At 44.2% G+C, this 20009-nt stretch overlaps 1 protein-coding gene across 6 annotated transcripts in view; it reads right to left on the reverse strand.

The window, feature by feature from the left end:
• sema6dl (sema domain, transmembrane domain (TM), and cytoplasmic domain, (semaphorin) 6D, like) overlaps window positions 1–20009 on the reverse strand; it is an 80434-nt gene that overhangs the window by 21104 nt on the left and 39321 nt on the right. For all 6 annotated transcript variants that reach the window (XM_034194261.1, XM_034194276.1, XM_034194253.1 and 3 more), the window contains exons 6-10: window positions 16110–16213; window positions 11443–11533; window positions 11105–11224; window positions 10668–10756; window positions 6032–6249 (exon numbers count right to left, since the gene is read on the reverse strand). In XM_034194261.1, the coding sequence (XP_034050152.1) occupies window positions 6032–6249; window positions 10668–10756; window positions 11105–11224; window positions 11443–11533; window positions 16110–16213 (622 nt within the window). The remainder of the gene's footprint in view (window positions 1–6031; window positions 6250–10667; window positions 10757–11104; window positions 11225–11442; window positions 11534–16109; window positions 16214–20009) is intronic.

A 20009-nucleotide genomic window follows, 5' to 3' on the forward strand; every position in this document is an offset into this window, starting at 1 on the left:
AGGGGTGAGGTGTGATGGGGTTTTATCCGGGAGACGTGAAACACTGGGTGAATCCGCAGTGAGGCCGGAAGCTGAAGCCTCACTGCGGCGGGATTGATGACTTTGAGGACCTTGAAGGGACCGATGTATCGTTCTTGGAGCTTGGGGGAGTCCACTTGAAGGGGAATGTCCTTGGTGGACAACCACACTTCCTGCCCAGGACGATATGTGGGAGCCGGGGCCCGTCGCCGGTCTGCATGTTTCTTCGCCCTCGTCCGGGCCTTCAACAAAGCAGAGCGGGCAGCACGCCACACCCGACGGCACTTCCGTAGGTGGGCCTGGACCGAGGGCACACCGACCTCTCCCTCGACCACCGGAAACAAGGGGGGCTGATACCCCAAGCACACCTCAAACGGGGAGAGGCCGGTGGCTGATGACACTTGGCTGTTGTGGGCGTACTCGATCCAGGCCAGGTGGGTACTCCAGGCCGTCGGGTGCGCGGCTGTCACACAGCGTAGTGTCTGCTCCAATTCTTGGTTGGCCCGCTCTGCTTGCCCGTTGGTCTGGGGGTGGTACCCGGACGAAAGGCTGACCGAGGCCCCCAGTTCCCGGCAGAAGCTCCTCCAGACATGTGAGGTGAACTGGGGACCGCGATCGGAGACGATGTCTGATGGTATGCCATGCAGACGGACGACGTGGTGGACCAGGAGGTCCGCTGTCTCCTGGGCCGTAGGGAGCTTCGGGAGGGCCACGAAGTGGGCCGCCTTGGAGAAACGGTCCACTATCGTGAAGACGACGGTGTTTCCCTGGGACGGCGGGAGACCCGTGACGAAGTCCAGGCCGATGTGGGACCAGGGGCGATGAGGCACGGGCAGTGGCTGTAGCTGCCCTGAGGTCTTCTGGTGATTGGCCTTGCCCCTGGCGCAGGTGGTACAAGCCTGGACGTAGTCCCGGACGTCGGTCTCCAGGGATGCCCACCAGAAGCGTTGCCGGACGACTGCCACGGTCCTTCGCACCCCTGGGTGACAGGAGAGCTTAGAACCGTGACAGAAGTCTAGGACTGCGGCCCTGGCCTCTGGTGGGACGTATAGTTTGTTCTTTGGTCCGTTTCCGGGGTCCGGGACACGGGTCAGGGCCTCCTGGACGGTCTTCTCCACGTCCCAGGTGAGGGCGGCCACGATAGCGGACTCCGGGATGATGGGATCCGGGGGATCCGACGGTTCCGTTCTGACCTCCTCTTCGTGCACCCGGGACAATGCATCCGATCGCTGGTTCTTGGTCCCGGGGCGGTAGGTAATCCGGAAGTCAAAACGGCCAAAGAACAATGACCAGCGGGCTTGCCTGGGGTTCAGACGCTTAGCGGTCCTGATGTACTCCAGGTTCCGATGGTCAGTGAAAACCGTGAATGGCACGGCTGTTCCCTCCAACAGATGTCTCCACTCTTCGAGGGCCTCTTTCACAGCAAGGAGTTCCCGATTGCCGACGTCATAATTCCGTTCAGCGGGGGTCAACCTGCGAGAAAAATAGGCACACGGGTGAAGGACCTTATCGGTCTTCCCGCTCTGGGAGAGCACCGCTCCTATCCCTGAGTCCGAGGTATCCACTTCAACCACTAACTGGCGGCTAGGATCGGGCTGCACCAGAACTGGTGCAGACGAGAAGCGCCGTTTCAACTCCTTGAACGCGGCCTCGCACCGGTCCGACCAGGTGAAGGGAACTTTTGGAGAGGTCAGGGCTGTCAGGGGGCTAACTACCTGACTGTAGCCCTTAATGAACCTCCTGTAGAAATTAGCGAAGCCGAGGAACTGTTGCAGCTTCCTACGGCTAGTGGGTTGGGGCCAATCTCTCACCGCCGCAACCTTGGCCGGATCCGGGGCGACGGAGTTAGAGGAGATGATAAACCCCAGGAAGGACAAAGAAGTGCGGTGGAACTCACACTTCTCGCCCTTCACAAACAGACGGTTCTCCAACAACCGCTGCAGGACCTGACGGACATGCCGGACATGAGTCTCAGGATCCGGGGAAAAGATGAGTATATCGTCTAGATATACGAAGACGAACCGGTGCAGGAAGTCCCGCAAGACATCGTTTACCAACGCTTGGAAGGTCGCGGGAGCATTAGTGAGACCGAACGGCATGACCAGGTACTCAAAATGACCTAAGGGGGTGTTAAATGCCGTCTTCCATTCGTCTCCCTTCCGAATCCGAACCAAATGATACGCATTCCTAAGATCCAGCTTGGTGAAAATCTTGGCTCCATGCAAGGGGGTGAACACTGAATCCAACAAGGGCAACGGGTATCGGTTGCGAACCGTGATCTCGTTCAACCCCCTGTAATCAATGCATGGACGAAGTCCGCCATCTTTTTTACCCACAAAAAAGAAACCTGCGCCCATCGGTGAGGTGGAATTCCGGATCAACCCGGCGGCTAATGAGTCCCGGATGTAGGTCTCCATTGATTCGCGTTCCGGCCGTGAGAGGTTGTACAGCCTACTGGACGGGAACTCACTGCCTGGAACCAAATCAATGGCACAATCGTACGGGCGGTGGGGAGGAAGCGTGAGAGCCAGATCCTTGCTGAACACGTCAGCGAGGTCATGGTACTCCGCTGGCACCGCCGTCAGATTGGGCGGGACTCGGACCTCCTCCTTAGCGTGGGAGCCGGGAGGAACCGAGGAACCGAGACACTCCCGATGGCAGGTTTCGCTCCACTGCACCACTACCCCGGACGGCCAATCAATCCGGGGATTGTGCTTAAGCATCCATGGAAACCCTAAAACCACACGGGAGGTGGCCTGAGTCACGAAGAACTCGATCACCTCCCGGTGGTTACCTGACACCACCAGGGTTACTGGAGGTGTCTTGTGTGTGATTGGTGGGAGTAGGGAGCCATCTAGTGCTCGAACCTGCACAGGCGAGGTAAGAGCCACCAGAGGGAGCCCTATCTCCCTGGCCCATCTGCTGTCAAGCAGATTCCCCTCAGAGCCCGTGTCCACCAGTGCTGGGGCCTTCAGGGTTGAATCCTCATACAGGATTGTGACTGGGAGTCGTGTAGCAATGTGGGTGTGTCCCACGTGAATGTTTTGGCCCACCCCTGGCCCAGTCTCTAAGGGCGGGCGTTTGGCGTTTGACCGCTCGGGGCAGTCTCTCACATGGTGCTCTATTGAACCACAAACAAGACACGCTCCGTGGGTCCATCTCCTCTGTGCATCTGGTGCCCTAAATGTTGCCCTACTCGTGTCCCTAGCTTCGTCAGTAGGGGGAGCTGTGACCCCACGGAGCGCAGGAACAGAGGAGCGTGGGGAGGGCGGAGCTCGATCGGACCCGGAAGGGAGAGGGACGACGCGTGCCTGGCCACGCCCTTCGCCTCGTTCCCGGCGGCGTTCTTCTAACCGGTTGTCGAGTCGTATGACTAGATCAATGAGCCCATCCAAATCCCGTGGTTCGTCCTTAGCCACCAGGTGTTCTTTTAGGACCAGAGACAGTCCGTTTACAAAGGCAGCGCGGAGGGCAGTGCTATTCCAGCCGGATCTCGCTGCCGCGATGCGGAAGGCGACTGCATAGGCAGCTGCGCTCCGACGCCCCTGTCGTATGGACAGTAGTGCGGTTGAAGCGGACTCTCCTCTGTTGGGATGATCGAATACCGTTCTGAGCTCCCGTACAAACCCATCGTATGTATGAAGGAGCCGTGAGCTCTGCTCCCAGAGCGCTGTAGCCCAAGCGCGTGCCTCCCCGCGAAGCAGATTTATCACATAAGCTACTTTGCTAGCATCAGTCGCGTACATTACGGGACGCTGTGCGAAGACGAGCGAACACTGCATCAGAAAATCCGCGCACGTCTCCACACAGCCTCCGTACGGTTCTGGAGGGCTTATGTATGCTTCTGGGGACGGAGGGAGGGACCGTTGAACGACCAGTGGAACGTTACTTTCACGCGCAGGGTCCTCGGGAGGGAGAGCCGCAGCGGCGCCCGAAGGGCGTGCCTCCACTTGTGCGGCGAGAGCCTCCACCCTGCGGTTTAGGAGAACGTGTTGCTCGGTCATTAAATCGATCCGAGAGGTGAAAGCGGTGAGGATCCGCTGCAACTCACCGATTACCCCTCCCGAGGCCTCCACCGCGCCTTGGTCTTCCATTGGCCGTTCAACAGCCAGTTGACGCCCCTCGGGATCCATGACGCTGGCCGAGATATCCTGTTGTGAAAGTGTAGGTACACGGACCCACAACAGGGGGCGCAATGAACGGACAATGGAAAAAGGTAAGAACAAGTTTTACTGTTGTGAAATTAGCACAACTGATACAATAATTCACAATTTGGAGGTGTAAGCCGAAATCTGCTGGTGTCTTGTGGGCAGGCCCGAAGGTAGGAGACGTCCGTCCTAGTCGAACCGGAACCACCCAGATTTCCTCTGCCACCGAAACCCAGAAGTACTGGAACCGCCAAGTCCCGAATTCCCAGGTGGCCACTGCCTTCGCTCGTCGGATCCGGTACTGCTGGCGGGAAAGAACACAAACACACAGGTTGGGATGCGACCGCACCCAGTAGATGAGAGGGGCAAGCCGCCTCCACCTCTTGTCACAATAAGCAGGAAGGTGAGTACTTATCCGATCACTCGGCTTTCGGTAGTCAGCTGTCCTGAAAGGTTTAACAAGTATTATAGGATTATACTTAAAGAAGCTGCAGAGAAGATTACCTTAGGCTCAAGGCGATATCTCGGCACTGAGGTGGAGACGCTGTCCTGCTGATATACCTCCGTCCTGAGTGCAGTCAGCTGTGTCCAGTAATGGGTGACAGCTGTCACCCTGGCAGCCTTCGGCGGCGGCAGCGCCCTCTGGTGCCTGGAGCCCGCACTCCAGGCAGGGCGCCCTCTGGTGGTGGTGGGCCAGCAGTACCTCCTCTTCAGCGGCCCACACAACATAAAACTTTCCTTTTTGCTAAAGCTTATAGTTAGGGCTGGATCAGGTGACCCTGAGCCATCCCTTAGTTATGCTGCTATAGACTTAGACTGCTGGGGGGTTCCCATGATGCAGAGTGTTTCTTTCTCTTTTTGCTCTGTATGCACCATTCTGCATTTAATCATTAGTGATTGATCTCTGCTCCCCTCCACAGCATGTCTTTTTCCTGGTTCTCTCCCTCAGCCCCAACCAGTCCCAGCAGAAGACTGCCCCTCCCTGAGCCTGGTTCTGCTGGAGGTTTCTTCCTGTTAAAAGGGAGTTTTTCCTTCCCACTGTTGCCAAGTGCTTGCTCACAGGGGGTCGTTTTGACCGTTGGGGTTTTTCCGTAATTATTGTATGGCTTTGCCTTACAATATAAGGCGCCTTGGGGCAACTGTTTGTTGTGATTTGGCGCTATATAAATAAAATTGATTTGATTTGATTTGTTTTGGCTTTACTCGCAATCGATTTATGGACCCTGAAAAGTTAGAATACTGTATAAAAGTCCATTTTGATTAACCATAACCCCCCGCCCCCAAGACCCACCTGCGTCACCCCACATTTCGTGCTACCGTCACAAAATGAATTTGTGCTTCTGTCACGAAAAGCATTTTCGTGATGCTATCACAAAATGACATGTGCGCCTCGGGTGAGAGAGTGACGGGTATGTGCCTCGGGCACAGGTGGTGGGTGCGAGTATAAATTCCAGGCCAATCTGAACCGGTGGGAAGGAGACAACGATGATAGCCACATCCAAAAATCTCAAATTGTCCACACTGATGAAGCCCTCATTGCAGAAGCGCAGCAACCCAAAGAGGAAGAAAAAGTTCCAGAACCCACTCCAGATGAAGAAATCATCAGCATCCAGGAAGGAATCATGCTTCAAATGGTTGAAATTATTGTAATATGGCAAGGTAAGCTGATTTTAAAGTTTTTTTTTGGGGGGGGGGGGTCAACCTCATTAAGTCGCGGTTTCAGATAACTGGTCTGATTTTGTGGACCCCAACTTCCACAAGTTAACGAGGTTTACCTGTATCATACTAATACAATGTATCAACGTCTATCAAAGTTCCTTTGTTTTTTTTTTGTTCTCACCACTGCACCTGCGACACTTGCTCACCTGTTCATCTGCGTCGTGAACACTCCCACCACAGACGGGACTCCGTCAATGCTGATGATGTCAGTGATAGACTGGATCACATCGAAGTAGAAGAAAGACTCCCCGGGCACGGAGCAGTTCAGCCTCGCCTTCACAAATGATGTCCAGTGTTTCTCCAACACGCGTTGTGACCCACCGAGGTCATTCTTACAGATGCGCGCCACACGAGAATACACAACCTGTGCAGGGGGAAGGGATCAAGAGAGGGCAGAAATGGGTTGAAGACTGAGACTTAGACTTTCTTTGTTGTCATTGCACAAAAACACAACAGTGAGTCTGGCAACAAAATGTCATTGCTTGGCTGCCAGAGTACACAGCAAAAACTGGAACAAGTTATAAATAACTTAAATAAATAAAATTGTTCATGGACTGGCACCTCCCTACCTAGCTGACCTAATTAAACCTTACGTACCGGCCCGGGCTTTACGTTCTCAGGGTGCAGGACTACTTTGTGTCCCTAGGGTGAATAAGTCTGCAGGTCATAGAGCTTTCTCTTATCGTGCCCATGTTCTGTGGAATGATCTCCCTGCATCAATAAAACAGTTAGATTCTGTGGAGACTTTCAAGTCCAGGCTTAAGACGCACTTATTTTCCCTTTCGTGTGGCTACCATGCTATAGTTCTACACTTTTTACTCTTTTAATTCATTTTATTAATAAACAGAGCGTGCCGTGGCCTCAACTTTACCTAAATTCTGGGTCTTTTAGTGAAGCTTAGGGTTAGTGGCCAGCAATCACCTTAGCATTTCCTATTTTTCTTGCTGTTTAATGCTGACAAATTCTACTTTATTTTTTGTCTTTCTGATGCCTGATTCTGTTTTTTCTCTCTGTTTAAGGTGCAGCTCCATCCAGAGATGGGTGTGGTATTTGTGCTGGAGACCCTCCTGTCCTGTGCAACAACAGCATTTCCTGAATATTTGTTTTGTGAATTGTTCTGTAATTTGTGTCTGTAGCATGGCCCAAGCAGAGGGTCACCACTTTAAGTCTGGTCTGCTTCAGGTTTCTTCCTCAGAGGGAGTTTTTTTCTTACCACTGTTGCTCTGGGGGTTAGTAAGGTTAGACCTTACTTGTGTGAAGCACCTTGAGGCAACTCTGTTTTGATTTGGCGCTATATAAATGAAATAATTTGAAACTGAATTGAAGTTCTAAATATCTATAAAATATATCTATATATATAAATTAGTGCAAATAGAGCTAAATTTAAAAACAGTATAGAAATAATGAAATATATAGTTAGCAGCTGTGTCTGGAGTATTGCAGATAGTATTCCACTATCTGTAGAGCAAGAAAGCAGAGTGAACATCACTAAAACACTCTGAATAATGCAGCTCTACATCCTGTAGCAAGTCGGTACACACGACTTAACAAATATGCACAAACACATCTTCAGATTCGTCCACAAAGAATTGCTGCCTAGGCCTAAGCAAACGTTTCAAAATAAAAAGGGAACAAACTGTCCTGACTGACTTCATGTAGGGCATGCGTGAATGTGTTTTATTGGAGGTAAGGGTACTCCTTCAGCATGTGAAGCAGTTTTCTACCAGTTTAATTATTGAACAGTGCAAAGCTTCATCAGAGGCCAGGTGTCACCCCAGCATTAGTAGGACTGAAATATTTATTAGAAGGTGGCTGATGGGGAAGGCCAGCTTCCTGTGGTTTTGACTGAACAGTACTGGATCAGACATGATCAAATCTGAATCTGGCCTCAACCCCAGAACATCCTAATGCCCTCTGCATGTTTGTATTGTATGTTAAGGCAAACACTGTGATCTCTGGGCGACAAATCCTCTCAGTGCACCTTATAGAAGGAGAACATTCCCAGTCAGGGGCAGATGCAGCCGCAGGTGAAACAAGGGGTTGTGACTTGGTTAGGTGTGCTGAAGGCACATCAATACTAGGGGGTCGTCCAATGGGAGATTTAAAAAAAATCTATAGCCTGTTTCCTGCATTCTAAGGCAATCTGGGTAGTTGGTTATCAATATAGTTCTGTGAAAAATACATAAATACCTGCTGAACTTTGTAAAAACCAATATCCCATTTTGCTCAGGGCCACAAGATGGCGTTGGACACAGGACCCGCATGCTGATCTGGAGAATGGCGCTTAGGAAACTTTGAACCTGAAATATTTTGCTCGGGAGACAAGCAAATTTACTGTTTGCCCCACTGTGTTGTCCAACAATAAGAACTACTCTGCAAATATAATTTATTGGATATCATATTGCCATATTATCATGTTTTTCCTGTATTTGTTCAAAGAATGTAATATCAATGAATTCTGCAGTTCATTACCTTTTCAAATAAATTTACACCATGTGACAGAATGATGGCACAAACAGTGTGCTTGCTTTCCAAAACAGAATATCCCAAGTTCAAGGCGCAAATAAAGTTTTTCTGTAAAGGTGTTCACATATTTTACTGTATTTTTTATACAGTGAGTCTGCTAGCAACAACAACCAGTTTCTTACCCTTAAAAACGGTGGCACTGTTTTTGTTTTTACAGTGTCGTCACTACTGATAATACACTATCTTTATTTTAACCACTGTGAATCTTCTAATTACCTCCACCAATGCAGTTGGGTGGAGGTTATGTTTTCACCTGTTTGTTTGTTTGTTTGTTTGTTTTGTTTGTTTGTTTGTTCATTCATTTGTCTGTTTGTGAACAACCTGTAACCCACAATACTTCATATATCATTGTTACATTTTTGCAGAGGATTCATATTGTGATAGGCAAGAACTGATTACATTTTCAAGGCCATAGGTCAAATGTCAAAGTCAGGAAGAATCTTGGAAAATCTCTATCTTTAACATGGTCAAAAATGACAAAAATGTCTTTCATATTCATACATGTCAACCCCTTTGATGGTCCACCTGTATAACCAAGTGAGAAAATCCATAAAATCAACACAAAATCCTTATAACCTCCAAATCGCACCAAAATCAGTTTTATTACAATGCACACAACCGCATAGCGGTGTCACATAACTGGGTTTTTGTCCACAAATTATGAGTTGCCCCAATGACATTAAAGTCAGGATCATTAGTATTTCCTCCACAGTTGAATTTCAAACAATAGCGATCTAGTATTCATGCGTTAAGCTGAATTTTATCGAACTGAATGTGTCAAATTTAGTTATTTTTTACAGAAACAAGAACTGTGTGTCACTAATAGAAATACATTAATAAAATCATGAAAAATAAATTGAATAAAGTAAATAAATATGAAATTGGTCACTGGATCCTTAAACTTTGAACATAACAAACTCTTCATGGTGGATCCTTGATCTCTGTACTTTCTGATCTCTGACAAAATCTGTAGTTTTTGTCAAAAGCATTTCCTTTCAGACATTATTGGCATGAATGTCTTTCCATATGTCTGAGCTCGCTGTGCTTCACACCAGCATCAGTTTAATTCATAAAGAATGCAGGACGTCTCATTTTGGGAAGAAAAAAACGTTTTAGTCGATTGTAGTTTCTTGTCTGTAATACAACGTTTTAAAGAGGTGTCATTTTATTTAAAGCGGCAATTCGTTTTGAAGTTATTAATTCCGACCGGACTCTGTCTCAGCAGACAACGGAACGGAGGACGATTCTCGCTTCTTGACTACAACAAAACAAGAGTCCCAGTTAGTGACTTTAATCCACACAAAAGTGACTCATAATATTTTAATGGCTTTGAGAGGATTTAAGAAGCGGACTTGCCGTTTGTGAAGAGCAGCGAATCAAAGAACCAATGAGCTAGTGGATCGAAGCACTGTTTCATTTGGTTCATGCATCAAAGTGGAATCACGCTGCAGAAACGGTTGATTACAGAGCCGCTGCAGAGCAAACCCTGAATATCCGTAAGACTTTATTTGTATGTCCGTATGACACTGAAACTTGGAAAAATCCATATAATTTACGGACAATCCGTATAGGTTGACATGTATGCATATTTGAGAGTGTTATGTGGGATGGTATCCTTTATCAACTGACAGAGTTTTAACTGGTACTGATCCAGATTACAGATTTTGTTGCCATTCAAATTTGATATTGAAAACCCCATTTAATGTTTATTTACATTATATCTTAATCAAACCAGCCCCAGTTACACTCATATTTGACAAAGAAAAAGCCCATTTGGTGTACATTTTGCATTATATCTCAATCAAAAGTACCTCAGTCACTCTCATTTTTCTGTTATGGATTTACCTACACCACCAAAATTGGATGGAGGATCCAATTTTATGCCTGTTTGTTTGTCTTCCAGTTATCAGTCGGAAACCAAGTGCCAAAATGACAATGACAAATGGTGCATAGCAGAGATAACCAATGTTCTGTGAAAATTATCTGAAAAAGAATTCAGAAACCGAAAATGTTGAACCCCCCCCCCAGAAAACACCACAAAAAACACACACAACACGGCCTCTGGAACTGCAACTGCCAACATGTGAAATTTCTCCTATATACTGATACAGTTTGCAGTACTTGTCTTAGTGTCGCCACTTGTGACCAAAAACGCATATACTGAGGGAGGAGTAACCCTTTTAACACATAAATTCCTGCACGTCGTGCCTGTGCGGATTCTATAAAGCATTATAAACCGCAGGCGGGCTGTCTTACCTTGCCGAGATTGCTGTGCTCTACTGCAATCTCTCGGTAGAAAAAGTACACATAATTCCCATATTCTGCTGCATGCAGGAAATGAGGTTCTGAAGGAGACAGAGAGGCAGAGTGTTGAAGTGTATTTTTGCATCGTCACCACCACTGTGCATGTTGAATATTTCAGGGATTTGTACAAGGCTGTATATGACTGGGAGTGACCTAGATTGCCTGTGAGAGAACAGGCCCTATCCCCGTGGAAGTTGGCAAAGGAGGGAAGCTGTGTATCAATCCAAAAACAGCTCTGACAGCCTCACACGTTCATTGGGCTGAGGCATTGTGGGCATTTAGCTTTCAGGCAGGTAGATGTGTTTTGTCGAGGAAGGAAAACACAAAAAAGGAAACACAGAGAGAAAGAGATAACTGCATCGGTGAAATTTTGAGTGGTTATTGCCTACCTTTCAGCCATTTGGAGTCATATTTGATGGTTCTCAAGGCCGAACCATCACCCAGACTACGATAGATGACAGCATCGCTGGCCTGGAAGTCAGCTACTGTAGCAGAATACAGCTTCCCTTCTGAAAGAACACAACATAAAACACTTGGGTACACCACCTGTCCGCTTACTTGCTTCTCTCCTCTTTTATAAAGTGTAATTGGCTGAGCTGTTGCGCTGCGGGCTCAGTTTAACCGTGGCACTGACACAGAGGTGATAATAAGACCACAAGTAGGAACACATCTTTTCTCCAGAAATACTAACTACGTGTGTGGGCATGTGTGTATATTCAAGTCTTACCAGCAAAAAGGGCAACATTGGTTTGCTTGGAGTCAAATGGGCACCGTGCCAGTCCGTTGATCTCCTCGCCATCAAACTCCAAGTTATCCAGCTGAAGGGAACACAGCAATCATCCATCAACATGTTGAAGATCAAAGTACAGCAATGACAGCTATAAATTAATTTAACTGGAGTGGTAATAATTATTTTTAATATATGTATGTCAGATAAGAGTCCTATGAAGCCTCTTTTTTCCAGCATCTTTTTTCCGGGGCCATGTCCAACATAAAAATAACATAAACCATGCAACAAACAATGCCACGGGGCTTTCTGTTCTGGGCCCAATTGGGCCCAGTAATTTTAGCGTTTTGAACTCGGCGGTTAGGTAATCATGCTAACATAGTCGGGTCTGCTTTCTTTGCATTTGTTGTTCTATGTATTTGTTGTTACGACTGTTATTGTAGGGTGACGTGATGCTATTGTGCTTTATACGCCAGTTACCGGCTTTGTTTAGTGTTGTTGATTAGCAAGGTGCACTAGGCTAGTTAATGGCTAAATTAACAGTAGTTCATCTGGCTATAGTTAGCCTACTTTCCAGATTTGCACTTTTATTTTACATGGTGTAGATTTTTAATGATTCTTCAGTTTAAAGGGTTCTTTAATAGCTAGCAACAGATAGTATCTAAGTTTGGGGTTTCCATTAGAAAGCATGTAGAGTATGGAATTTGTCTTCCTATAGTAGCTATCCATAACCTAGCTAGCAGGGTGAACTTTAGATAGAAACCTAAAACATATTACATCATAGCTTCTATAACATAACCAGATTTATATCTTAGCCTACTAGCTATAATTTAGTTTTACAACAAGTCTACAGACTAGGTATATGTACACTACAATCTTCTCCTGTATGAACACTTAGGTTTCAGGAACTAACTCCTATAATATTATGTAGTAACTATTTTTCTTGTATATGTTGTTTATTGCCCTGATTGTGTAAATGTCACTTATATACATGATGTCCATTTTCTTGAGCCGCTTGGGTGGGTAGGGAGAGTTCCCATGGGATAAAAAAGCTTTTCAACGTACCATCCCTGGTTCTCAAGACCAGGCACCTAAGTAGCTCTACTTTCTTTTTTTCTCTTTAAGATATTTAGATGTACCTTAGTATATACTAGTAGAGCTCCACCTTAGTATTGGAATGTATAATAGAAGATATACCTTACTGAATTTTCATGAAGTATTTGGACACAGGTGTCTGGCAATGCCACTACCTATTCTGGAAAATGGAGGTCCAAGTTTTTCAGGTGCTTAGAGTTATGAGACTTGGACCTGTTACTTAAGACTGGATGTTTTTGGTCTCTACAGAATATCCTTACATACCCCTGGAATGACTGTGTCAAACAAATTCCTATTTCATGAGGATTACATTGTAAGGTAGAGTCAGCTCCAACATTTTGGCCATGTGACATGTTTCTCTGGGCATGATCCAAAGTGCAGGTGCCTCAGGCTTGAGGACCCCAGCAAATAGAATAGGTCAAGGGGACACACATGTTTCACCTGGTTGTAACAGATAGATGGCTGCTTATGAGAAGTGGGTATCAGCCAGCTGGAAGGCTGCTATCCAGGACGTGGGCGAGTTCCATGGTGAGTTGGGTTCAGTGACATGTGGCATGGGCACATACTCCCAGAGTTGGAGGGGGTTGGGAAGACCTAGAGATTAAAGAGGTGGGCTTTTGACTAGAAGATCCTTGGTTCGATTCCCCATCAGGAAAATCACAGAGGTGTCTTTGAGTGATGTCAATAAACCCCACATTACACCCAGTGCACAGTTGAGCATCTTGCATGGCGACAACCTTACATTTGCGTTTGAGTGCATGTTTGAATGCGAGGCATCACTGTTCAGCACTTTGAGTGTCTGCACCAGATGGAAAAGTGCACTGCCACTTTCAGTTTTCAAGTAATTCATTTTTTAACATTCCCACAACCAACCTGTGTGACTAAAACTACACCCACTAATGCAATTTTAATATAAAACACAGTAGACATGCCAAACAACAAAATACTGTGTAAAATGCCAAATAAATAAAAATACACTGAGTTTAAACCCAAGAGAAAAAAATGTTTTGAAGTGCCAGAACTGAAACCCATTCAACATCTGGTCTCCTGTCATCTCCATGAACACATATACAGCTGTTGATGGGGTAACTGCTTCTTTGTCCTCTTGCTTTTTTATGGCTTTAAATCTGTATTAATCACTTCATTAGAGTTGCGGCTGTGGTGCTGTAACATGGTTCTGTTATTAACATGTCAAATTAGAGGTTCCAACCTTGTGGCAAAATCCCATAATTTTCACAACTTTTTAAAAAGCATTGCAGTCAGTGACCACCAGGGCGTCCAACCATAGTTTTCTTTCAGATCTGCATTTTAAAAGTTTACGGTGTATGGTTCCACCTTGAAGTTATTGTTCCCAAACTGGTTAAAACCAAATTAAATAACAGTAAATTATAATTTGTGTAAGGTTGTGTGACATAATATGTAAGAGGGGCGATTGAGAAGTTTTGAGCCTGACCCAGAAAAATTGGGATGTGGTTCTCCATTTTTTGCATTCTGAAAAAACAACATTTCTCAATAATGTGTGATGTTTTCACTCACTGGTTGCAATGTTGAGACATGTTGGCATGTCTCAACATGCTAAGCTAGTCTAAGATAGACTATGCTAGGTACACTGTTGATCTTAACTGGTATTAGCTAGCTAGTTCCAACATTATTTATCTTTACATATTAGCCTGATGGATCCCACTGTCACCAAGTGCTTGCTCACAGGGGGTTGTTTTGACCGTTGGGGTTTTTACGTAATAATTGTATGGCCTTGCCTTACAATATAAAGCGCCTTGGGGCAACTGTTTGTTGTGATTTGGCGCTATATAAATAAAATTGATTGAAATTGATTGATTGATTGATTGATTGATTAACCATTTTTTAAAAGTTGAAGTCTAACACCAACATTTCTAAAGGTTCATAGCACAATATCTATCTCCCCTGGATGAAAACATCACATTTTACTTTAATCGCCTGTTGTTGGTAAATTTCTCTCAGTCATTCAAAGTTCATGACATAAACTTGTGAAGCACCTTGAGGCAACTCTGTCGTGATTTGGGGCTATATAAAGGAAATAAATTGGAAATAAAGGAAAATAAACCTGAAGGTTGTAATAAAAGAATGAAAGTAACCTGAAAAACCTGTTATCACTTTATGTCAAACTAGAGACATTCATCACGAAATGTCCCGCACGCAGTATTATTTTCCACGCAAAGTGCAGTGATATGTACTTGTATGGGGTGGGTATTTGGTTGAAGCCTTATGTGTTTGATGTAAACTGGGATATACAATGAAAAAATTGGAGATTGGCATAATATTTATTTAGAGGATGTGACAAACAGTGACCATAAAAAGTCAGTCACGGTCACCAGCCTTCAAAACAAATGCAACCACTGGTGACCTTGAAACGGAGGTCAAGGTCACCAGCCTTTGAACCCATGTGAAGTACTCTTCCAAGGCATGTACCCACCAAATATGAAATTTCTGCAAGCAATAGGTGCGAAACTACGTTGCGGCGAAGGATTTGACAGTTGTGACCACCGGTGACCTTGAAAAGTAGGTCAAGGTCACAGACCTTCGAACCCATGTGAAGTACTCTTCCAAGGCATGTACCCACCAAATATGAAATTTCTGCAAGCAATAGGTGCGAAACTACGTTGCGGCGAAGGATTTGACAGTTGTGACCACTGTGACCTTGAAAAGTAGGTCAAGGTCACTGGCCTTTGAACCCATGCGAAGTACTCCTCCAAGGCATATACCCACAAAATATGATGATTTGCAAGCAATAGGTGCAGAGCTACGTTGTGGCGAACAAATTACGGCCGGACAGCTGGACGGGCGGACGGACGACCCGGATGCTATATGCCCCGCCTTGCGGCGCAAGCGCTGCGTGGGGCATAATAAATATTTCTGTTCCAAATCGAGTAGCTACTAACAAATAAAAAGTTTCTTGGTTTGGTCTTTTCCTCAAACCCATCAAGTCTTGGAGACCACATCTTGAAAGCAGCTCTATTTTTGACACTGTTCTCAGGATTACATGCAGTCTCCACTGGGAAATGTAGCCTTCAACTTATTATGCATGTTTAGTTCATGTAATTTACATGGTGAATCATGCTGTGGCATTATGGGTAGAAGTGGCCACATCACTTCTCAGCATTCTCCACCAAAGGGGACCTCTTTGGAATTACTGTATTGGTCTGGTATCTGAGGGGTATTTATTGTTCGGCTCTGATCATAATCCTGTTTAATTTGCAAAACACTTCTGATTAATAATTTGCTGCAAATTAAAAATGGATGTGTCCACCATGAGGGAACATGATGGCAGGATTCAAATCCCTCCCTACTGTGAGTGAATAAGGCTGATTCTTACTGTTCTGTCCTTTGGAGTTCATAAAGGAGCTACTGTTTAAGTGATGTGTTTGTCTTAGCGTGCCTATGACTCTGCAGACACCACCCCAAACAAAACCAGTGACACCAAGGACACAAAAGCAGGATTATATTTGAATACAGCCTGTATTAAGAGTGTAGGGACAGATATGGTGCTAAACTGTGACTGGGGCACTGAGGCATAGTGTGCTGCTGGTACTGACCCTGTAGTATCTGCACATGGGGTTGAAGGCATTGGTACCACAGATGAACACCAGGTCATCATTTCTGGGAACCAGCACTTTAATAAAATTGTGGCATTCCTCCTGTAAAACAGAACATGTTGACAAGTGATGAATACCTGTGAGTACAATTTAAAGTGACACTCTAAGACCAAAATGGTACCTCCCAATCCTAGATTCCAACTGTATAGTTTTGTTTGCTTTGAAACATGGGTTTGGCTACACCATCAGCAAATAAGTATACAGGTAGCACTTGTAGAACAAATAATAACAATAACGTTATTGATAAAGTGATTTCCATTTGCAAATTCAAAAGCACAGTGGAATAAAAACCTGCATAAAATTAACAAAGATAAAGCCAGCACACAACAACAGGGACACAAATTCAGCAACGCAATTAAAAATGAGCACAGTAAGTTCAGATAACTAAATCAAGCCCATTTTATAATTATAGATATGCTAAAAGAGGAGTTTTATTTTACATTTAAATGGACTAACTAAACTCAACTGTCTAATTTGAGCAGACTTCTTTTTCACCCTACAAACGCCCCACATGAGATGCCGGGGGATGTGCCGGCACATAAGGCTCAACCTACTCAGTGAGAAAAGTTGCACAACCATTTATTATTTTATACTTTAATATCAAAACTTTAAATCTGCCCTTGGGTAAATATGGAGCCAGTGAAGGGAAAGTAACAACTGAATAAATTCAGTTGTTAGTCTCCTTTTAAATTCATTTATTAGTAAACAGAGCTGGTCTCTGCCTCAACTTTATCTTTAGAGAGAGAGAGAGAGAGAGACATTGGATCAAAATGTAAACATACGGTGGAAAATGTCTAAAATGCTAATAACAATCCTGCGAAATACATGGCGTATATATTCCAACCAAATGGATAATGGGATTTACATCATCGTTTTCATTCAGAGAGAAATATTGATCGGATGCAGCCATATCATTCTGAGTAATGTGCTTCTGTGTAACATTTCTCTTCGAATTGCCAACTATTCCAATTATTAATGTTATTAATCTAGCAGAAAAGGCAGCAACCAATGTGTGGACCTGAGTTCAATTCTAGGTCATTCTACCTCTCTGTGTCCTTGGGGAAGACTATTCATCTGTACTGGCTCAGACTACCCAGCAATAAATGGGTATCATTTTTATTACATTGCTTGTTATTTTCTATTGTTCTTATCAGCATGCTTATTTTATTTCTTTTTTTCCCCACTTATATTTAAATATTTTATTCTTAGTTATTTATATACAACCCCTGGCAAAAATTTTGGAATCACCGGCCTCGGAGGATGTTCATTCAGTTGTTTAATTTTGTAGAAAAAAAACAGATCACAGACATGACACAAAACTAAAGTCATTTCAAATGGCAACTTTCTGGCTTTAAGAAACACTATAAGAAATCAAGAAAAAAGATTGTGGCAGTCAGTAACGGTTACTTTTTAGACCAAGCAGAGGAAAAAAAAATAGGAATCACTCAATTCTGAGGAAAAAATTATGGAATCACCCTGTAATTTTCATCCCCAAAACTAACACCTGCATCAAATCACATCTGCTCGTTGATATTGACCCTATGCCATGACATTGACCCTATGTGTCTTTTTGCAAGGAATGTTTCACAGTTTTTGCTCTATGGCAAGATGCATTATCATCTTGAAAAATGATTTCATCATCCCCAAACATCCTTTCAATTGTCCAAAATATCAACGTAAACTTGTGCATTTATTGATGATGTAATGACAGCCATCTCCCCAGTGCCTTTACCTGACATGCAGCCCCATATCATCAATGACTTTGGAAATTTACATGTTGTCTTCAGGCAGTCATCTTTATAAATCCCACTGGAACGGCACCAAACAAAAGTTCCAGCATCATCACCTTGCCCAATGCAGATTCGAGATTCATCACTGAATATGACTTTCATCCAGTCATCCACAGTCCACGATTGCTTTTTCTTAGCCCATTGTAACCTTGTTTTTTTCTGTTTAGGTGTTAATGATGGCTTTCGTTTAGCTTTTCTGTATGTAAATCCCATTTCCTTTAGGCGGTTTCTTACAGTTCAGTGACAGACGTTGACTCCAGTTTCCTCCCATTCGTTCCTCATTTGTTTTGTTGTGCATTTTCTGATTTTTGAGACATATTGCTTTAAGTTTTCTGTCTTGACGCTTTGATGTCTTCCTTGGTCTACCAGTATGTTTGCCTTTAACAACCTTCCCATGTTGTTTGTATTTGGTCCAGAGTTTAGACACAGCTGACTGAACAACCAACATCTTTTGCAACATTGCGTGATGATTTACCCTCTTTTAAGAGTTTGATAATCCTCTCCTTTGTTTCAATTGACATCTCTCGTGTTGGAGCCATGATTCATGTCAGTCCACTTGGTGCAATTTATTCCTAATAATTTATTCCTCAGAATTGAGTGATTCCATATTTTTTTCCTCTGCGTGCTCTAAAAAAGTAACCGTTACTGACTGCCACAATCTTTTTTTCTTGATTTCTTATAGTGTTTCTTAAAGCCAGAAAGTTGCCATTTGAAATGACTTTAGTTTTGTGTCATGTCTGTGATCTGCTTTTTTTCTACAAAATTAAACAACTGAATGAACATCCTCTGAGGCCGGTGATTCCATAATTTTTGCCAGGGGTTGTATATATTTGAGCATCCAGTATGGGCAGCAAAGTAGAGAATTTCATTGCACAGGGAAACATGTTTCTTTCCTGTGCATATGACAATAAAAGCTTTGAATCTTGAATAAAACCAATGTCTTTTCACCAAGAGTTGAACAATGAGAAAATTGTTTCTCAGGCTATCTGATTAAATAAAAAAAAAATCTCCATTCTATTGTGGAATTCGTCCTGTTATGAAATAAATAAACAAACACTACGTAAGGACCATTTTACCATAAAATTCTACTATCATTCTTTTTTTTCATTCATTACAAAATTGAATCAACTAGTTAGTGACTGTTAGCTATATTTGTATCTTTACCTATTATTTTGTTGTTTTGTTTTCTTTCCTATTTGTTTAGGTATTAAGTAATTATTTTACTTAAATGGTTATATTCTTAATTTGATATACAGTGGTCCCTCGCTATAACGCGGTTCACCTTTCGCGGCCTCGCAGTTTCGCGTTTTTTTTAGTGCAATTTTGCATGCTTTTTTTTTTTTTTACAGCGCATTGTGTTCTGCGTTCTCATCAGGCGGGCCAGTCGCGGCACTGGTCAGCTTCACCGCGACTGGCTCACACATTGAGTGTTGAAAGGTGGATAAGACATTTTTCTTCATCTGACACGAGGAATTTCAGAGGTAACGTACTGAGAAGGTAGCAGAGGTGTTCACAAAGGAAACATCTTGTCAGAATATTTCAAATATACAGTATTTCAAAATGTTAGCAGTAAAAAAAAGGATTATTTCAGTTGTAATATGAGGCCAAACTGGTCAATGTTTCACAGGCTCAGTCTCCTCCGTGCCGTGTCTCCTGTACAGTACAGAATGCGGTCAGCTTGCCAAATTTGTTTATAAGAATCTTCTCGCCCAGAAGAAAAAAAGAGCGCCAACAACTACCCATAACTGTGTTCTTCACTCGGAAAAAGACACCTGCACCGATGTGTCACTCAGTGGAAAAAGACGCTACAGCGGAGCAGCGCCAGGATGAAGTGGCGCGGTCAGAGGAACTGTGAAATACTGGTCAGTCACTATTAATAATTTCTTATGTGTCCAACCTTGGAGGTTGATTTGTTAGTTCTAAAAGCCATCATAATTATTTACAGGAAAACGTTCTATTTTTATTTCTCAAACAAATGTTTGGGCCTGAAAACAGGTTTTGATCTTTGGTTTCATTCTGTAATACTGGACTTATTTTTCTACTAAGGTTT

This window comes from Thalassophryne amazonica, chromosome 2 (assembly GCF_902500255.1).
Source record: "Thalassophryne amazonica chromosome 2, fThaAma1.1, whole genome shotgun sequence".
Classification (NCBI taxonomy): domain Eukaryota; kingdom Metazoa; phylum Chordata; class Actinopteri; order Batrachoidiformes; family Batrachoididae; genus Thalassophryne; species Thalassophryne amazonica.